The sequence below is a fragment of the Aotus nancymaae genome, unplaced genomic scaffold (genome assembly GCF_030222135.1).
Source record: "Aotus nancymaae isolate 86718 unplaced genomic scaffold, 86718_ANA_hifiasm-v0.15.2.pri h1tg000002l, whole genome shotgun sequence".
NCBI classification, from domain to species: Eukaryota; Metazoa; Chordata; class Mammalia; order Primates; family Aotidae; genus Aotus; species Aotus nancymaae.
Genome location: NW_026988413.1, coordinates 52,906,766 through 52,924,775, shown reverse-complemented (window position 1 = coordinate 52,924,775; position 18,010 = coordinate 52,906,766). Strand labels below are relative to the sequence as shown.

The 18,010-nt window shown below is 38.9% G+C and overlaps 1 protein-coding gene across 9 annotated transcripts in view; it reads right to left on the bottom strand.

Annotated features, from left to right (window-relative positions):
• SRPK2 (SRSF protein kinase 2) overlaps window positions 1–18,010 on the bottom strand; it is a 268,787-nt gene that overhangs the window by 154,079 nt on the left and 96,698 nt on the right. For 5 of the 9 annotated variants that reach the window (XM_064374696.1, XM_064374672.1, XM_064374671.1 and 2 more), the window contains one exon: window positions 6,923–6,986. The exons of 2 other annotated variants lie outside the window; for them this stretch is intronic. In XM_064374696.1, coding sequence (XP_064230766.1) covers window positions 6,923–6,986 — 64 coding nt within the window. Of the gene's footprint in view, window positions 1–6,338; window positions 6,371–6,922; window positions 7,182–18,010 lie in introns of those variants that run through there. 2 more of the 9 variants (XM_012456327.2, XM_012456316.3) reach the window with 2 other exon arrangements.

The window sequence follows — 18,010 nt, the reverse complement described above, 5'->3', positions numbered from 1 at the left end:
ACAGCAAGGACATGACCATAGGAAGAGACATATGAGACAAGGCTGGAGAGAGAGATGAGGACAGAAAACAGAGGTGCTCACTGACCCAGATATGGAGTCCACCTTACTCCCAAGTACAAGGGGAAGACACTTGAAAGGTTTTAAACATGGAATGACCTACTTGATCAGATTTGTGTTCTGAAAGGTTTGCTCTGGCTGTAATGTAAGCAACCCTCCAGAGAAGCATCAGAAAACAGACAGAATCAAAGTTAAATTGATTACAAAATAATGTAGAAACTACTACATCTTGACCAAATAAATAATGGCCAACAGAAAAGCAGATAAGAACATTGTCCAGTCTTTTACCAGAAACATTACACTTTCATTTAGGTATATGATACATAACTTTTAGAGACTAGGAACAGCTTAAAACTTACCACGTCATAAGCTCTCAAAATGTCATCATTTCTTGGTCAGACTTAAGGAGGCCTACCTACCTCAAGGGCTTGAAGTAAAGAGGACTGGAGTTGCAGGGAGTGGTTCCAAGGGGGACAGCTATGCATCAAAAACTGCGGCTTTGGTTTACATTCCCCAGCTCCCAAACCGAGCACCTTCTTTATATAGTTTACATAATTTTCTATTAAGATTTGATGGAAGAAAAGTTCTACTACTGAAGCCAAGTCTGAAAACTAATGTTAATACCCACAGCCTCTAGTACCCATTTACAAGATTATAAACAGTCTGTGGGAAAGCAGTGCCTCTGATGACAACACCTTAGGGTCGCTTACTGGCCTGTGCTTCTAATTCTGTTTTCCCTCATGAACACTGATGTTCAGAAATATTCCAGTTGCTGCTTCTAAATCCTCCTCAAAATGGTGCAAACTCTGGGTAACACTGATAGAGCTACCAGAATGCTAACAAAGAAACAGGAAAGGAGAAAAGTAGGGAAAGGGAAGAGAAGGAAAAAACATATATGTACAATATCAAGTTGAAAAGAAACCAGAGTATACACAGTTGGTGGAAGTATAGATTGGTATATTCACTTTGGAAAATTGACAATACCCACTAAAACTCAGCAACTGCACCCCTAGGAATATATTCAACAAATCCATACACACTTCATTAATCAAAAGACATGGATGGAAATGCTCATAGCAGGCCGGATGTGGTGGCTCATGTCTGTAATCCTAACAAGTAGGGAGGCTGAGGCGGGTGGATCACCTGAGGTCAGGAGTTCAAGACCAGCCTGGACAACATGGCGAAACTCCTTATCTACTAAAAATATAAAAATTAGCTGGGTGGTGGCACGGGCCTATAATCCCAGCTACTCCAGAGGCTGAGGCAGAAGAATCACTTGAACCCAGGAGGTGGAGGCTGCAGTGAGCTGAGATCACTCCACCTCACTACAGCCTGGGCCAAAGAGCGAAACTACGACAAGAAAGAAAAGAAAAGAAAGACCAAAAGAAAGAAATGTTCATAGCAGCACTATTCCTAATAACCACAAACTGTAAGCCTCCCAAATGCTCATTACTAGAATGAATAAACTAAGGCATATTAATGAATACTGTACAGACATGAGACTGAATCAATTACAACTACACACAACAACATGGATGAACTTCATATAGATAACACTGGAAGAAAACAGATGAAAGGCATTTCCAGGGGTTTCCATTAATATGATGTTCAAAAACAGATACAATTGAATTGCCATATGCAAAAAAAAAAAAAAAATCTCAATCTTTACCTTAATACTAAAATCCCCAATGAATCAGAGACTTAAATATTAAGATCCTAAAACTCCTAAAAATCAATCTAGCAGAAAATATTAGTGACCCCAGGCTTGGCAAAGATTTCTTAGGCACCAAACACACACACACACACACACTCTCCCTGAAAAAAATTTAATAAACTATCTTTCATAAAGATTTATGATCTGTGTACTATCCCATATATGTATATTCAATAAAAATACTAATAAAAATTAAATAAAGAATTGAGTGATGAGAAAATAACACAATCAGCCACTATATCATCTCATTCTACCATTCAGGAATAAGAACCTATCTACAAGGAGAGAAAGAAAGTCAACAGTGGCAGAGCAGGGGTTGGAAAAGGGAAAAATAGTTATCAACAAATGTTTGTCCTAGTCTTTGGGCAGCAAAGGGAGAAGGAGGGGAAAACAATGAAGAAAGAACCTTTGGTTCTCCTCCTGTAACTGCTCTTAGTCCACCACACATCATAAAAGAAAATGTATCAACTTAAAATCAAATCAAACACATCTTGGTCCAGGATCCTTTTCCACAGAATGACCTTTACATCTTTCTCTCTTCATCTGGTACCTTCCTCACTTTTGAATTTTCTCCCTTCCATTCTCCTCATTTTTCCGGGTATATCTTTTTGCTCTCCACATCCACACATCACTATATATTATTTTCACCTTTGCATATGAGGCACCAAAATAAGAAAGTAACAATTAAATTATAAACACAAAAACAGCCTGCGTTTCTTTTGGATTTGAAATGCCCTTATATTGCAGAAAGGACAACACACAATCTTTATCAATTCTCACCAATCCTTTTTATTCAGCATTGGTAGAATGTAGGCTACAGCATAAATATGACTATGACACTTTCTCCTCTCCATTTCCCTCCTTTCTTGAACAAGACAGCAATTTGTAAATTCAGTATTTGCTAGCTAACTGGAATATTAAGGATCTAGGATAGGACTTCTCATCTACTGAGCTACAAGTATATAGACCCCCTTTAAACAAACTAAAATACATAAAAAACCCACAAACGTGCAAAAAGAAATTATCCTTTCTGTATCTGTTCCCTGAGAAAATGCAAACCTATATAGTATTATTATTAATTTTTAGTTCATTGTGAACTTTATTAATTAAAACAACATTCACTCAGACTTAACAATAGCAGTCTCAGTGTGAATGCAGTCTCAGCTTCTCAGATCTCCTCATCTCACAAACTCCTCAGCCCTCCTTGGGTTCATTCTAGACAGACTGGAAATCATAGTTCTGACCACCCTGGGCTGAACTTTCTTTACTCATTAACAAATGTACGATTCTGTTACATGAGTTCCCTGAAGAAATAGCAATAAAGTTTGACAAAAATGATAGTACACCAAAGTACCTTCTGTTCACCCAGGATTCTTCTGGGATGATTCGATTTCTCCTAATAGCCATTCCCTCTCCATACAGCACACACATCCCTTTCCTCTCTCTCTTTCTCCTCCCTCTCTCCACCTATAAAGCACTCAGAACTCGTATCTAGACTATTTAATAAATTCTTACAGTCAGTCCTCCATATTCATGGGTTCTAAATCCCCAGATTCAACCAACTACAGATGAAAAATATTTGGGATATAAAACAATAAAAAATAAGAATACAAAAAATAATAATAATACAAAATTTTTAATAACTATTTACAGAATGTTTTCATTTTATTAGGTACTGTAAGCAATGTTTTAAAACATATGGGAGAAAGTACACAGGTTATATGCAAATACTATACCATTTTATATGAAGGACTTGAGCATCTGTGGATTTTGGTAACTATGGGGGTCCTGGAACCAATTCCCCTTGAACACCAAGGAACAATTGAACTACACCTTTTTAGCTCTTATTTTCTTCCTTCCACTTTATTACTACTACTACTCTCCCACACACACATTACCCCATAAATCCCAGAAGTGCTCTAGCTAAGTAAGAAAGGACAAAATGAAGAAACAAGAACTTGAAAATCTAGTTTTTTCCATTAGATACTCCCATTTATTACTGTAAATAGGAGTAAACAAGAGAGTGAAAATGTGCCTAGTACCAACTCTACTATATTCAAGATGAATTCATTCATTCATTCATTCATTCAACAGGCACTCAAAAAAAGGAAAATACTTGTAAGTAGGATTTACTCCTAAAATCTCCAGAGGGTACTGTCTTGCAGCAAATGTCTTCCTCTTAACTGACTGTTACATAAATCATTTTTTATTCATCATTAGGCACTTTTTAAAAAAACCATTCAATAGAATTCTCTGCTCTTGATTTTTAAAAGCGGTATGCTGAACTTTTTTTTTTCTCTTCAAAACACAAAACCAAAAACTAAACTAACTTTTGTAACCCTGATAGTTTTGGTCTTAAGAGTCAGCCATTTAGAACAGAAGTACTCTCTAACTCCCCTGACAAAATGGCATTCTACATACCTCCAATATTCCATTAAAGGTAAAAACATAATTTTAGATTTCAAGGTGGTACTGAGATCTATTAGGATAACATATTTTCCAATTTAGCCCCCCAAACAACCTTTAAATTCCATTATAATTTTACTTCAAATCATATTTGTATTTTTCAATGAAGGACTCTTAAGATTCTACAAAAATAAATTGGGTTGTTTTGCTTTTCCCATTTTACAAAATTGAACAAAAATAATTCAACCAATACTAAACTCTTGCAAGACTAGCAATTATTTTAGAAGGATAAAAATGAGATAAAAAATTACTAGAAATAATCACATCAGAGTTTTTGTATTTATATTTTGTATTTAGAGGTACCTTTCTCTACCCAGTTTTCTGAATTATCAAAAGATCATTCTATACTGCAGCAATAAAATCAGTTGTGATGAACGATAACTTCTGGTTTGCTTACAATCAAGCAGCGTCTCCCCTCTCTAAAGAAAGAAGCCAGATTTCTTATCCTTCCTCCCAGTAGATAGATGGGAACACTGACTATATGCAACTTTCAAATATCGCTAAGATTTAAAGCACCATGCATCAAACCATTAAGTTTAATTTTTTTTAAGTGAAAGCAAAAACTCTTAAAATGTAGCTGGACTGGTGAACAAGAAATTGAAGAACATAATGATAATGCTACATGAAACTATAAGGTATTAAATTCCTGGACAGAATATGGTGTTACAAGCCATAAATTCTTTTTAAACTTTAGTCTTATTTTTCAAATTTTTCCAAACAAATTAAAAAGACAAACGATTTGACTGTGTAATACTGTATGACTTTTAATTAAAAAGTGAGGGAGAGTACCTCCTAGTTTTAATATATCTACATTAATAAAACAACTTCTATGTTTGCTAAGTGCTGTCTGACTTATAAGCTACATTTATCAACCATTAAGTCAGGATATAGCACAATGGTCATGAAATAATAATCCATAAATTAAGCAATCTCTGGTAAAACTGTGTATGAAGTTATCATAAGCAATAGTGACTGATTTCTAAACTTTGAAATCATAACCATATGCGTCCTCCCTTTCCTTCAAATAACCACAAGAGTGTAGGTACGTATATAAATAAATTAAATCACCAAAATATCTCAGAATATCTTTTCTTACAGAATGTATTTTAACCAGAAAACCTCACCCACTCCTACACTGTTTCTCGATATTTACTGCCACTCTGTCCAATCCTCAATTTATCAGTAAAGAATTCATGATACTCCAAAAAGCTAATGTAATTATTACTGTCATCTCATTAAGTGTGCTCTTCCTAGTACCAAGCTCTAACATTACAGTTGACACCTAGATCGTTCACTATGCACACCACCCTCTTCTCCCCTTTCCATCACCACCATTTTACTGGCAGAATATTCACAAGGCTGAAGACTGTTTCTTATCTCAGCAAACAGAATGCTTAAGATCAGATGGCTAGCCACAAACCAGAAGTTAGAAGCCACACAAAAATAAACACTAACAGTCCTAAAATTTTCTACTTTCAGTCTCTAACAAAAGCAGTAACATCATTTTTATTTGTGATACCCTAAGTTATAGCCAGAAGCTTTTTACCTGATTATACTAATAAATCCATTTAAAATGATACTTTTACATCAGATCATGTCCTCCATATACTAGCTTACTTTAATTAAATCCATTTAACCATGGTAGGTTCTTCAACTCATATTTTTTTTGTATTTTTCCTATATCATTCCTTAACTAACACATTATTTCTCCATAATATTTTTCTAAATATTACATCTATGAACAAAAAAGATAACCCTGCAAACTAACGCTAGAAAAGATAAATTAACATATGCCTTAAGTATAAAATATTAGTATTAAGTGTAACCTATTAGGTAACCAAGAGAAAAGATACTGCATGCCCAAGAACCTCAATTTAAGACATTATGTAGTATACACAATTTTGGTAAACAGAACTGAACACAATATTTGCATAACAAAATGGGCAACTATAGCCTTATTTCTGACTTCAGATTAAAATATCTTAAATTCTTTATAAGACAAAATAGTCATTTTAATGAAATAGCTCTTTACAGGTATAATCATATGATTGACAGATAAAATAATTGCTTTAAAAATACTTCTGAGTCATTTTGTCCTTACCTGCAGGCATGAACCATTACTGCATGCAGTGACTGTTCCATTTCCTAGCACAGACTTGAAGAAGCATCATATCTCTCTTTCAGAATGTGACTAATCTGTGGGTTTGCAATTCCTAAGCTATTTACAAATGGCACTCCCTTACCACATAAGAATACTTATTACAACCAAATATCAAGTATTTTTAACCTACATTTTACAAATAACCTTTGTAATTCTGTAGAGCAGCAACTTCAAAATACAGGAAGAAAACCTCACAGTATTTTCTTTTAAAAAAGCAAGAATTTTTGTTTGTTAGCTAAATTATTTTTTAAAGCCTTCAACAGCTGTCACACATGAACCAGCGGTCTGCTGTGTTATGGTGTGCATGCTGCAGCTGATTAGACTTCACTATTTTTCTTAAAAAATCAATTACCCTTTGCAAAAGCAGAACAGCTTGCCCAAATATACATCTTCAATACAGCACAATACCAGCATGCAGGACAATACGTTATATAGCAAACTTGACAAGGAAAAAAAAATATGTCCTGGTTTGTTTCTTAGCAATGCTACACCATTAATTGTTCATGCAAGAGATGTAGCTGTACCTTTCTGAAGAGGACGACTTCTCAGAGTTAACTGACATCAGCAGCTCAATCTTCTGCTTGATTTCTGGAAAAATCAGAAAATATTCACAACCAAGATTGCCTGCCCTTGCTTTCAAGCCTTATATCAAGAGATTTTTCTTCTGTAATCCCTTTTGTTCAGAATGAGGCCACAAGATTCGCAGTACTTCTCTTAGGACTGAGATTCAATGGTGCTATAAAGGGAAAAAGCTCCAGAGGCATCAGGCCTTGCTAAACTATGCACATGACTGTTTATGAAAGCAGGAAGTACCATTTCTTTAAAGCAGAGGGGTGTTTTCTTTTTTAAGGTAGAACTAGCATGGCTCTACAAGATGATTTTCAATTCAGCAAAATAAAATACAAACAAGAAATGCTAACATATGAATTCAATATACCAGGAAATTTGAGAAGCCAGGGTAATCGCCTTACAGGCTATAATAAACAGATATGCAACCCTTGGCTGTTTCTATTTCACTGGCCCTAAAAAATATGGCTCAGTGAATCATTTTTGTCACTTAAGAATGAAATATTAAAGCAGAACCTGAATTTACAGATTTCAAAATGTTTAACCTTTGTTTTAATTTCCTGATTGTGTTTAATTAAATACACATTTAATATCTAGTGTGCCTAACTCCTCTAGAAAGAGACTTCTTATTTTATACCTTAATTTTCCCCTCCTCCTTCACAGTACAGTACAAGTGAACAGCAACACCCATTTACCGAGCAGAGATAATATACTTGTCCTTTTAGGAAAGGATTGACAATAAACATCTACAACAGGAATGTAAGCACCAGTTCAACTTAATTAGAAGATAATTGCTATACTGATTTGGAAGGGAGATAACAAGAGTAAAAAGGAAGGACGGAAAAGAAAAAGAAAAACAACCTAACACATTTCCTTTAAAGTACGTAATTTTAAGTTAATAAAAACGACATAGTCCTATTACCCAGACTATTTCGTGTGTAAAGCTGTTTTCCTGCCCCTAACAAGTATTTCCAACTGGATTCTTTAAAGTGTGCTCTCATAATATAAAGTTCACATATTAAAAATAAAATAGTGACACTAAAATGCTATCAACAGTATCAAGATTTCAAAAACAGACTTCAATAGTTCAGTGTGTGTTTTTTTTAGCAGTAAAGCAAATTTTAATTTTTTTTATGTTGACTGGAATATGAGAAGATGTAAAGGAGAAAAGGAATAAAAATTAGTTGCATAAAAAAAAAAAACAATGAACCTGTACAGAATATCCTCTCAGTGTTGTTAAAATAGGAGTTTTTCCCAAATTTTTAAGCTTATACCTTCAATCAATGAGCATTATAAACCCAGCATGAATAGCTGATGAGAGAGCAGAATCTACCACAGGCTGTCACCCACCTGCCTAGCCATGGGGAGAGCACAGAGCACAGCGCCTACAGCTGGGGTGATGCTGAGACTCACCTTGAGGATCTGGCACGTGGCGCCACAGTAAACCCTCAGCAGATAGTGTTGGAGCTCAGGCTCTGCCTTGGATTTAGGAACAGGCTCCTCTGCCTGCTTGGGGGTGTTTTTGTTTAAGATGGACACACTGTCCCCCCAGGCTGCAGTGCAATGGTGCAATCTCAGCTTACTGCAACCTCCGCCTCCTGGGTTCAAGGGATTCTCCATCTCAGCCTCCCCAGGAGCTAGGACTACAGGCATATGCCACCACGACCAGCTAATTTTTTGTATTTTTAGTAGAGACAGGGTTTTCACCATGTTAGCCAGGATGGTATCAATCTCCTGACCTCATGATCCACCCACCTCTGCCTTAAAGTGTAGGAATATAGGCATGAGCCATTGCCCCCAGTCTCCTCTGCCCTTTTTTTTTTTTTTTTTGAGACAGAGTCTTGCTCTGTAGCAAGACTGGAGTGCAGCAGCTCTCTATCTCGACTCACTGCACCCTCCACCTCCTGGGCATAAACAATTCTCTTGCCTCAGCCTCCCGAGTAGCTAGGATTACAGGCACATACCACCACGCCCAGCTAAGTTTTATATATATATATTTTTTTTTTTTTTTTTTTTTTTTTTTTTTGTTGAGACGGAGTTTCGCTCTTGATACCCAGGCTGGAGCGCAATGGCGCGATCTCGGCTCACCGCAATCTCCGCTTCCTGGGTTCAGGCAATTCTCCTGCCTCAGCCTCCTGAGTAGCTGGGATTACAGGCACGCGCCACCGTGCCCAGCTAATTTTTTGTATTAGTAGAGACGGGGTTTCACCATGTTGACCAGGATGGTCTCGATCTCTTGACCTCGTGATCCACCCGCCTCGGCCTCCCAAAGTGCTGGGATTACAGGCTTGAGCCACCGCGCCCGGCCAAGTTTTATATTTTTAATAGAGGGGATTTCATCATGTTGGCCAGGATGGTCTCGATCTCCTGACCTCATGATCTGTCCACCTCTGTCTCCCAAAGTGCTGGGATTACAGGTGTGAGCCCCTGTGCCTGACCTCCTCTGCCATTTTTTTTTTTTTTTTGAGACGAAGTTTCACTCTTGTTACCCAGGCTGGAGTTCCTCTGCCATTTTTAATAGCCATATGACCTTGGGGAAATTACTTAAAACTCTCTAAAGCCTCTGTCTCCTCTTCTGTAAAATGGGGATAATAATATCTATCTGAAAGGCTGTGGTGAGGATTTAATGAAATAACCCATGAAAGTATAGTAGTATTGTGCCTGGCATGTGGTGAGCCCTCCCTGCCTATTGCTATGTAGTGCCTAGCAAAAGACAGTCATCTCTCAATAAATATTTACTGAATGAGTTAATGAAGGATTCAAGGCCTGTGTGATGTTAAATGGTTTCTCCATAGTTTAAATCCACCTCCTCCTCCTTATCAACCTCAACATCCCCCTTCTTATCACTGTAGTGTTACTGTAGGTGGGAACTTCACTTTAATCTGTATCTCAGCTTCCATTTCTAGAGAACAGTGCTCCATGTATCAACTCACTTTTTCAAAAAAGAGATAACACTTGAATCCATCTTCATCATGACAATTTTTTATTCCAAAACAATAAAAAGTTCACACTTCAGTGTATCTACGTAAATCAAAGCACTTAAGATGAAAAAGCCCAAGGTTAAACCTCACAGCTCTAATGAAGTTAATTCCCATCTTGTAAACACTAGAAAGAAAATTCAAGCTATAAACCATATTCTGGCAGATGACACTGGGCGCTCCAAACCAAAGAGGATTCCAATAATGCATGAAAAGGTTTCTAACTTCATTTTCACCTTATCTCTAAACCTTCATAGCTCCAGAAGGACTCAGAAATCAAGGAATGTTAACACTATGATACTGTATCCTTTGAGGCCCACATATTCAGTCTATGCTACCATCTACTCCTCCCTGTCCATATCATAAATTGGTCTGGTAATTCTCCACATTTGTGAAGAATTCCAGAAGCCATTTAATTGATTTCCACGCCATCACAGTACCTGCTATCATCGGGGGACCTGGATGTCCATACTGATATGACTTATTATAAAAGCCCTGGCTATGGACCCCAGGCTCCTCAGTCCACAGACTCTTGAATCATCCATTCCCATGACCATACTCAGGACACTCTCTTATACACACTGCAAATCCTTTCCCTCAATTAGTGAGCTGTTTTTGAATTTTATTCCATTACTTCCACGGTAGTGTCTGGGATCCTACACACTTTATTTTTCTGCAATGAAGTTGACCAATCTTTTGTTAAATTCTGGTCTTCCTGTTTAACTTAGAAAGGTCTTCCACGGGCCAGGCGTGGTGACTCACGCCTATAATCCCAGCACTTTGGGAGGCTGAGGCGGGTGGATCACGAGGTCAAGAGATCGAGACCATCCTGGTCAACATGGTGAAACCCCGTCTCTACTAAAAATACAAAAATTAGCTGGGCATGGTGGCGCGTGCCTGTAGTCCCAGCTACTTGGGAGGCTGAGGCAGGAGAATTGCTTGAACCTGGGAGGTGGAGGTTGCGGTGAGCCGAGATAGCACCATTGCCCTCTAGCCTGGGTAACAAGAGCGAAACTCCGTCTCCAAAAAAAAAGAAAGAAAGGTCTTCCTCACACCAAAGTTTTTAATTTTCATCCAATTTTCCTCTAATATGCTTTATAATAGTATCTGCATATAAACCTTAGACCCTCTTAGACTTTATTTTGTTCTATGAAATGATAGAGAGATCTAGTCTGCTTTTATAAGTCAGATTTTAAAATGACGCATCTTCACGATTCTAAAGTGAGTCTTGTTCACCACTTCTCGGTTCTTCCAAAGCAGCAATCTTACAACTTGTAATTACATATTAATTCAACCACCCACTGTCTCCATGTATACATTTAGACCAATGAATGGGGGAAAAAAGTCCATCAACCTGATTATTTAATAGCTGTATTCCTTATGGATATAATCTGAAAATGCTTGACAGTACAGTCAACAGCTCCTTCTACATCTCAGCCTTTAATCAATCCTTTACCATCTGCCCTACTCCCACCTCAAGACAATACTGGCTTATTTCACACAGAAAATAGGCAAGAGGTTCCTTTGTAGTTTGAATAAATATATTTTAAATTATGGTTCTTTTCTTTTTTGTCATAATTTTGTTTTTTAATTGCTAAATAACATTACAGGAGGACATAAGTTCTTCTGTTTTGTTTTTTTTTTAAATGCTTTTTACATTTGCTTTCTCCTCCTAACTCTGGGTACTTTGCAAGACCATTATCTTCCATGCAGCCCTTAAATGCTCGTGACACCTATAGGACCCTCTGTTCATTCACTGATCCTTCTATCTACATATGCTCTTACCATCAAGAATTATAGGGCATTGATCATGACTGTATGTGAGTTTCCAGCCCAACATTCTCTCCTACAACCCAGAACCCTATGTCCTCCAACCTCTACTTGACATTTTCACCTAGACATTCCCTGAATGGCTTGAATGCAATGTCTAAAATTGAATCTATAAACTTACAAACCTAATGTCTTCTTTTATACTCCTGACCTCAGGGAGCTGCAATAGCATTGCCCTGCCAAACCTGAAATGTTTTAGGGATCCCAGGCTAGTTCCTAATCTCATTTGAAATATCTTTCCCTCCATTCTTCCGTTGTAGTATCATATGTTCTGGAAATACTGAGCTCTAATCTATGTGGCTCCCCAAACATAACATGGTTTTTCATGCCACTAAATCTTTTCGTATACAATTTTCTCTCCCTGAAATGCCACTGTTCAGTTGTCTCCCTCTCACATCCAACTTACTTTTCTTCTTTTTTTTTTTTTTTTTGAGACGACTTCTCACTCTGTCGCCCAGGCTGGAGTGCAGGAGAGCAGTGGTGCGATCTCAGCTCACTGAAACCTCTGCTTCCCAAGTTGAGGCGATTCTCCTGCCTCGGCCCTGCGTGTAGCTGGGATTACAGTGGGGCACAACCACGCTCGGCTACCCAACTCACTTTTCTAATCTCAGTCCCAAATGTTACCTCTAATCACCTTCCCAGAATTAAGTTCAACTCCTCTACCTCTCTATATTTGCATTACCAAATTACTAAAATATATAAATTACTTGTTTCAGTCCCCATGAGACCATTGCTTACCTGAAGAGAGGCACCTGAATGTTCAATTCAGACAGCCTGGCGTATCAGACATTGGTTGTTGATAACCTTCACGGTCTTCTCAGACTGTTATAGTCAATCTAATGTTTGTTACAAATTCACTATATTAGCTTATTTACATTTCCAGATACACTTAATCAAAGATCCAAGCAATTTTAGAACTAGACTGATCTTCGGAGATCATCTCGTAGCTAAACCACACGAATTTATAATGGGGAAATCTAAAGGACAAAAAGATAAACGACGGGAAGCAATCACATTGTTCATCTTCTCCATAAGATTACTGCTGTTGAGACCTCCAGCAAAATTTCCAAGAACCTCAACAACCCCAATAGTAAAAACCCACCCAAATAGGGGTTCTTTTTGTTAAACACAGAAGCTGATCCTTCTGGTCTTAAAGCTTAAAACAAGGGTTGAGTGTGGTGGCTCACGCCTGTAATCCCAGCACTTTGGGAGGCTGAGGTGGGTGGATCACCTGGAGGTCAGGAGTTTCAGACCAGCTGACCAACACGAAGAAACCCCATCTCTACTAAAAATACAAAATTATCCAGGCGTGGTAGCATGTGCCTGTAATCCCAGCTACTCCGAAGGCTGAGGCAGGAGAATCGCTTGAATATGGGTGGTGGAGGTTGCAGTGAGCCAAGATCACGCCACTGCACTCCAGCCTGCGCAATAAGAATGAAATTCCGTCTCAAAAAAAGGCGGGAAAAAAAACTTAAAACAAACCTGTTTTCCCCTTTAAAAAAAAAAAACAAAAAACTGTTTTATCTAAGTTCCTTCCTCAGGAAAGGATCTTCAGGCCTCCCCCACCAAAAAAAAAACAAACAAAAAAAAATTCTCTCTCTCAAAGAACTGAAGGCCAGGCTTGGTGGCTCACGCCTGTAATCCCAACACTTTAGAATCCCCAAAGTGGCTGGATCATTTGAGGTCAGGGGTTCAAGACTAGCCTGGCCAAGATGGTGAAACCCTGTCTCTACAATACACAAATTAGCCAGGCATGGTGGTACCTGCCTGTAATCCCAGCTACTCAGGAGGCTGAGGCAAGAGAATCGCTTGAATACAGGAGGCAGAGGTTGCAGTGAACCGAGATCACACTATTTCACTTCAGCCTGGCTGACAGAGCAAGACACTGTGTCAAAAAGGGGGGAAAAAAAAAAAAAGTCTAAGTAGAGGGAAGAAAAGGGAGACCACAGAGGACCATCTATCTGTGTGGGGCTCTGTCTCAAAAAAAAAAAAAAAAAAAAAAAACTGAAACTCACCAAATCACCACATCCAGACAATGACACTTGGATCCCTCATTCAACATGACTGCTTCCCTGCCCTTCCCTAGTTCCTATTTCATATTGTTGTATTTCTTCCCTGCTATATAAAGCCCTGGTTTTAGTGAGTCTGGGAGATGGATTCAAGACTGAGCTCCCAACTCCTCACTGCAGCACCCAATTTAAGGCTTCTTCCTTGGTAATACTTGTTATTTCAGTGATTGGCTTTTTTGTTTGTTTTTGAGACAGGTCTCACTCTGTCATTCAGGTCTCATTCTGTCATTCAGGCTGGAATACAATGGTACAATCTCGTGCACCACAACCTCCCCCTCCCAAGTGTAAGCAATTCTCCTGCCCCAGCCTCCCGCGCAGCTGGGATTACAGGCACCCACCACCACACCCAACACATTTTTGTATTTTTAGTAGAGATGGGGGTTTCATCATGTTGGCCAGGCTAGTCTCGAACTGACCTCAAGTGATCCACCTGCCTCGGCCACTCAAAGTCCTGTGATTACAGGTGTGAGCCACCTCACCCAGCCAGTCATTGGCTTTTTGTGTGGAGAGCAGCAGGACCTAGACAAACCCTGGTGTTTCAGTAACAGTAGGACATTTCAATCTTATTTTAAATCAGCTGTTAAAATGCTATTTTCTCACATATCCAATCAATTAATCATCCCTATTAATCAGCTTTCTTGATTAAAACAACTAATCATCTGGAACATGATATTCTTCTTATTCATCCCCTTATACATACCCCTCAAAGTCAACAATTTACTGTGATTTCCCCAGTTATTCTCTTGCATCCAACCTACAGATCTTCCTCATAACTTTTATCCTTGTTTTTACTCACATCTTAAACGATACTCAAACTCCTTATGACGATGAACAGTTTGACTCTTCAGTTAATGGCCTCGTAGCTCTAATACTTCACTTTGTAAGCTGTAACACACGTAAGTTTAAGACTCCTGGAACACTAAGGGCTATCATATCAGTCCAGCACTCAGTCAAGCCCTGGAACCCTGATGAGGGAATAGCAGATTACCAGTAACACTAGACAGAATGACATCCCATAGGGGAGGTGCTTCAAATATACAAACATCCTAGGAGAAAAATGGAGTCACTCTGAATCTACCTAGAATTTTAGAAGTGAGGGAAGCATAAGAACACAAGGAAGCTGTGGACATGATATGCTCCTTCGTCATTCAGATCACTACACCTGAGCATGAGGACCCTGACTTTTGTGCGGTGGAAATAAAAAGATAGTAACTGGGCAGATTATTCTACCTAAATTCTTAGAGCTACATTCTTTTTCCACAGGAATCATTCTGGCAAATTTAATAAACTTCCTTTCACTTGCCAAATTCTTTACATAATCATCCACAAACTTAATTTTCTTTAGAGTGTACAAGAGGAGGATTTTTTTTTGTAAGGGACAGACTCTTGCTCTGTCACCCAAGCTGGAGTGTAGTGGTGCAACTATAGCTCACTGGGGCCCCTACGTCCTGGGCTCAAGCAATCCTCCCACTTCAACCTCCTAAGTAGTCAGAACTGCAGATGCGTACCACTATGCTTGGCTAATTGTTTTATTTTTGTATAGACGGGGTCTTGCTATGCTGCTGAGGCTGGTCTTCAACTCCTGGGCTTAACTGATCCTCCTCCCACCTTGGACCACTCAAAGTGTAGGAATTAAAGTCATGAGTCACCACTTATGGCCCATCAGGAGGATTTTCAAAAATTAAATAGTCCTTTCATTTATCTGGAGCCACTTTAGACTACAAGAAACAAATATAAAGGCAAGGTGGCTCACACATGTAATCCCAACAATTTAGGAGGCCAAGGCAGAAGAATCGCTTAAGCACAAGAGTTTAAGACCAGTTTGGGCAACATAGTAAGACTTCATCTCTAAAAAAAATATATAAACAAAATTAGCTGGGCATGCTGACATGCACCTGTGGTTCAGCTACTGAGAAGGCTGAGATGAGAGGATCACTTGGGCCCAAGAGGTTTAAGCTGCAATGAACTGAGATTGTACCACTACACTCCAGCCTAGGCAACAGAGCAAGACTCTGTCTGAAAAGAAACAAATATGTGTTAAGGTTGCCTGAAATGACAGGTTAATACTGCAAGAATATATCTAGAAGTTAAGAGGAAAATGCCTCAGCAGGCCTAAAAACCACATGCTTCTTCAGAAGTCAGGGCAGCTCCCCAATCAATTTTCCAGGTGTTCAATGAGATGGTTCTCCACCTTAATGCTCCACTATTCTGAGGTTTCAACACTTCTCTCATCCTAACTCTATTTCTCCTGCCACTACCAATTAACTGCTTCTCCTCTCTATTTCACATGTTTACACATTCTAGTACCTCGAGATACATGCTTATGGAGCCTCTCTTGGTGTCTCCAACATAGTACCTTTAAGAGACTTCTCACTGAGATGCAAAACACCCACAGAGGCTTTTCTGGCTCAGGTGCCAATTTCTGATACTACTATCCGAAGCCAAGTACTAAGGTCCTGACTCAAAACTTGAGACTGACTCATAAGGGAATGTTCACAAAAGTGCAAGAATAAAGCAGTTCCTCTGAGTAATTGATAAGGGTGGATGATTAACTGACCAACATCTCCAAAAGCCAGTCTAGCCTTAAAAGGGAGTCCCTGTTATCCCAGAGTTCATTATTGAAGTCCTCTATTATGAGAATTCACAGAAAAGCAGAAATTCTGCAAATGAAAGAACAATCATTGGTGAACTGAGCATTCAAAAAACTATCCCCAATTACCACTTTTATCCCCACCCATCAAAATCCTTTGTCAGTCTTTCATTGATGGTCACACAGTCTAACAATTCAATCAAATACAAATCTAGAGCCCAGTGAAAACTTAAAATCTGCCAAAGACGAAAAAAGTGACAAAGCTGACAGAAAACACTAAAGAAATTCTAGAATGTCAGGCAAAACCATTGATAAATAAGGACAGAAAAGAAGTTTATCAGGTTAATAAATGAAAAGAAAAATCAACAAGGACAATAACATGCTAGGTACCTCAAGAATAATTACTTGAGGCCAGGCACAGTGGGGCTCATGCCTATAATCCTAGCACTTTGGGAGGCTGAGGCAGAGAGGTCACTTGAGATCAGAAGTTTGGGACCAGTCTGGCCAACAAAGTGAATGTTCATGTCTACTAAAAATACAAAAATCAGCCAGGTGTGGTGGAGCACACCTGTAATCCCAGGTACTCGGAAGGCTGAGGCAGGAGAATAGCTTGAACCTGGAGGCAGAGGTTGCAGTGAACTGAGATCATGCCACTGCACTCCAGTCTGGGGGACACAGCAAGGCTCTGTCTCAAAAAAAAAAAAAAAAAAAAAAAACCATAATTATTTGATTGTAAGAGATTGAAAGAGGATACATAATAAAGCCCATAAACAATTTGCAAAAATGAGACCGGGCACAGTGGCTCATGACTGTAATCCCAACACTTTAGGAGGCCAAGGCTGGTGGATCACATGAGGTCAGGAGTTCGAGATCAGCCTGGAAAACAGGTAAAACCCCATCCCTAATAAAAATACAAAAAAATAAAATTAGCCAGACATGGTGGCGTGTGCCTGTAGTCCGAGCTACTTGGGAAGCTGAAGCAGGAGAATCCTTTGAACCCAGGAGGCGGAGGTTGCAGTGAGCTGAGATTGTACTACTGTACTCCAGCCTGGGCGACAGAGCAAGACTCTGTGAAAAAGGAAAGAAAGGTATGCCGGGCACACCTGTAATCCCAGCACTTTGGGAAGCCAAGGCAGGCGGATTGCCTGAGGTTGAGAGTTCGAGACCAACCTGACCAACATGGAGAAACCCTGTCTCTACTAAAAATACAAAAATTGGCCAGGCATGGTGGTGCATGCCTGTAATCCCAGCTACTCAGGAAGCTGAGGCAGGAGAATTGCTTGAACCTGGGAGGCAGAGATTGCAGTGGGCTGAGACAGCACCATTGCACTCCAACCTGGGCAACAAGAGCAACACTCCGTCTCAAAAAAAAAGAAAAAGAAAAAAAAGTCTGATAATTTTATAAGGAATAAAAAGGAAAAAAAATGCTCTTCGTTATGGCTGTATTATAACCTAAAAGATGTCCAATCATGTTATTATACAACTTAGTATGGAAATGTCCACCAAAAACAATCAACACTTGATACAATCTTTGTTCATTATAAAAATAAGTACATATTTTCAATTATAATTTTTTTA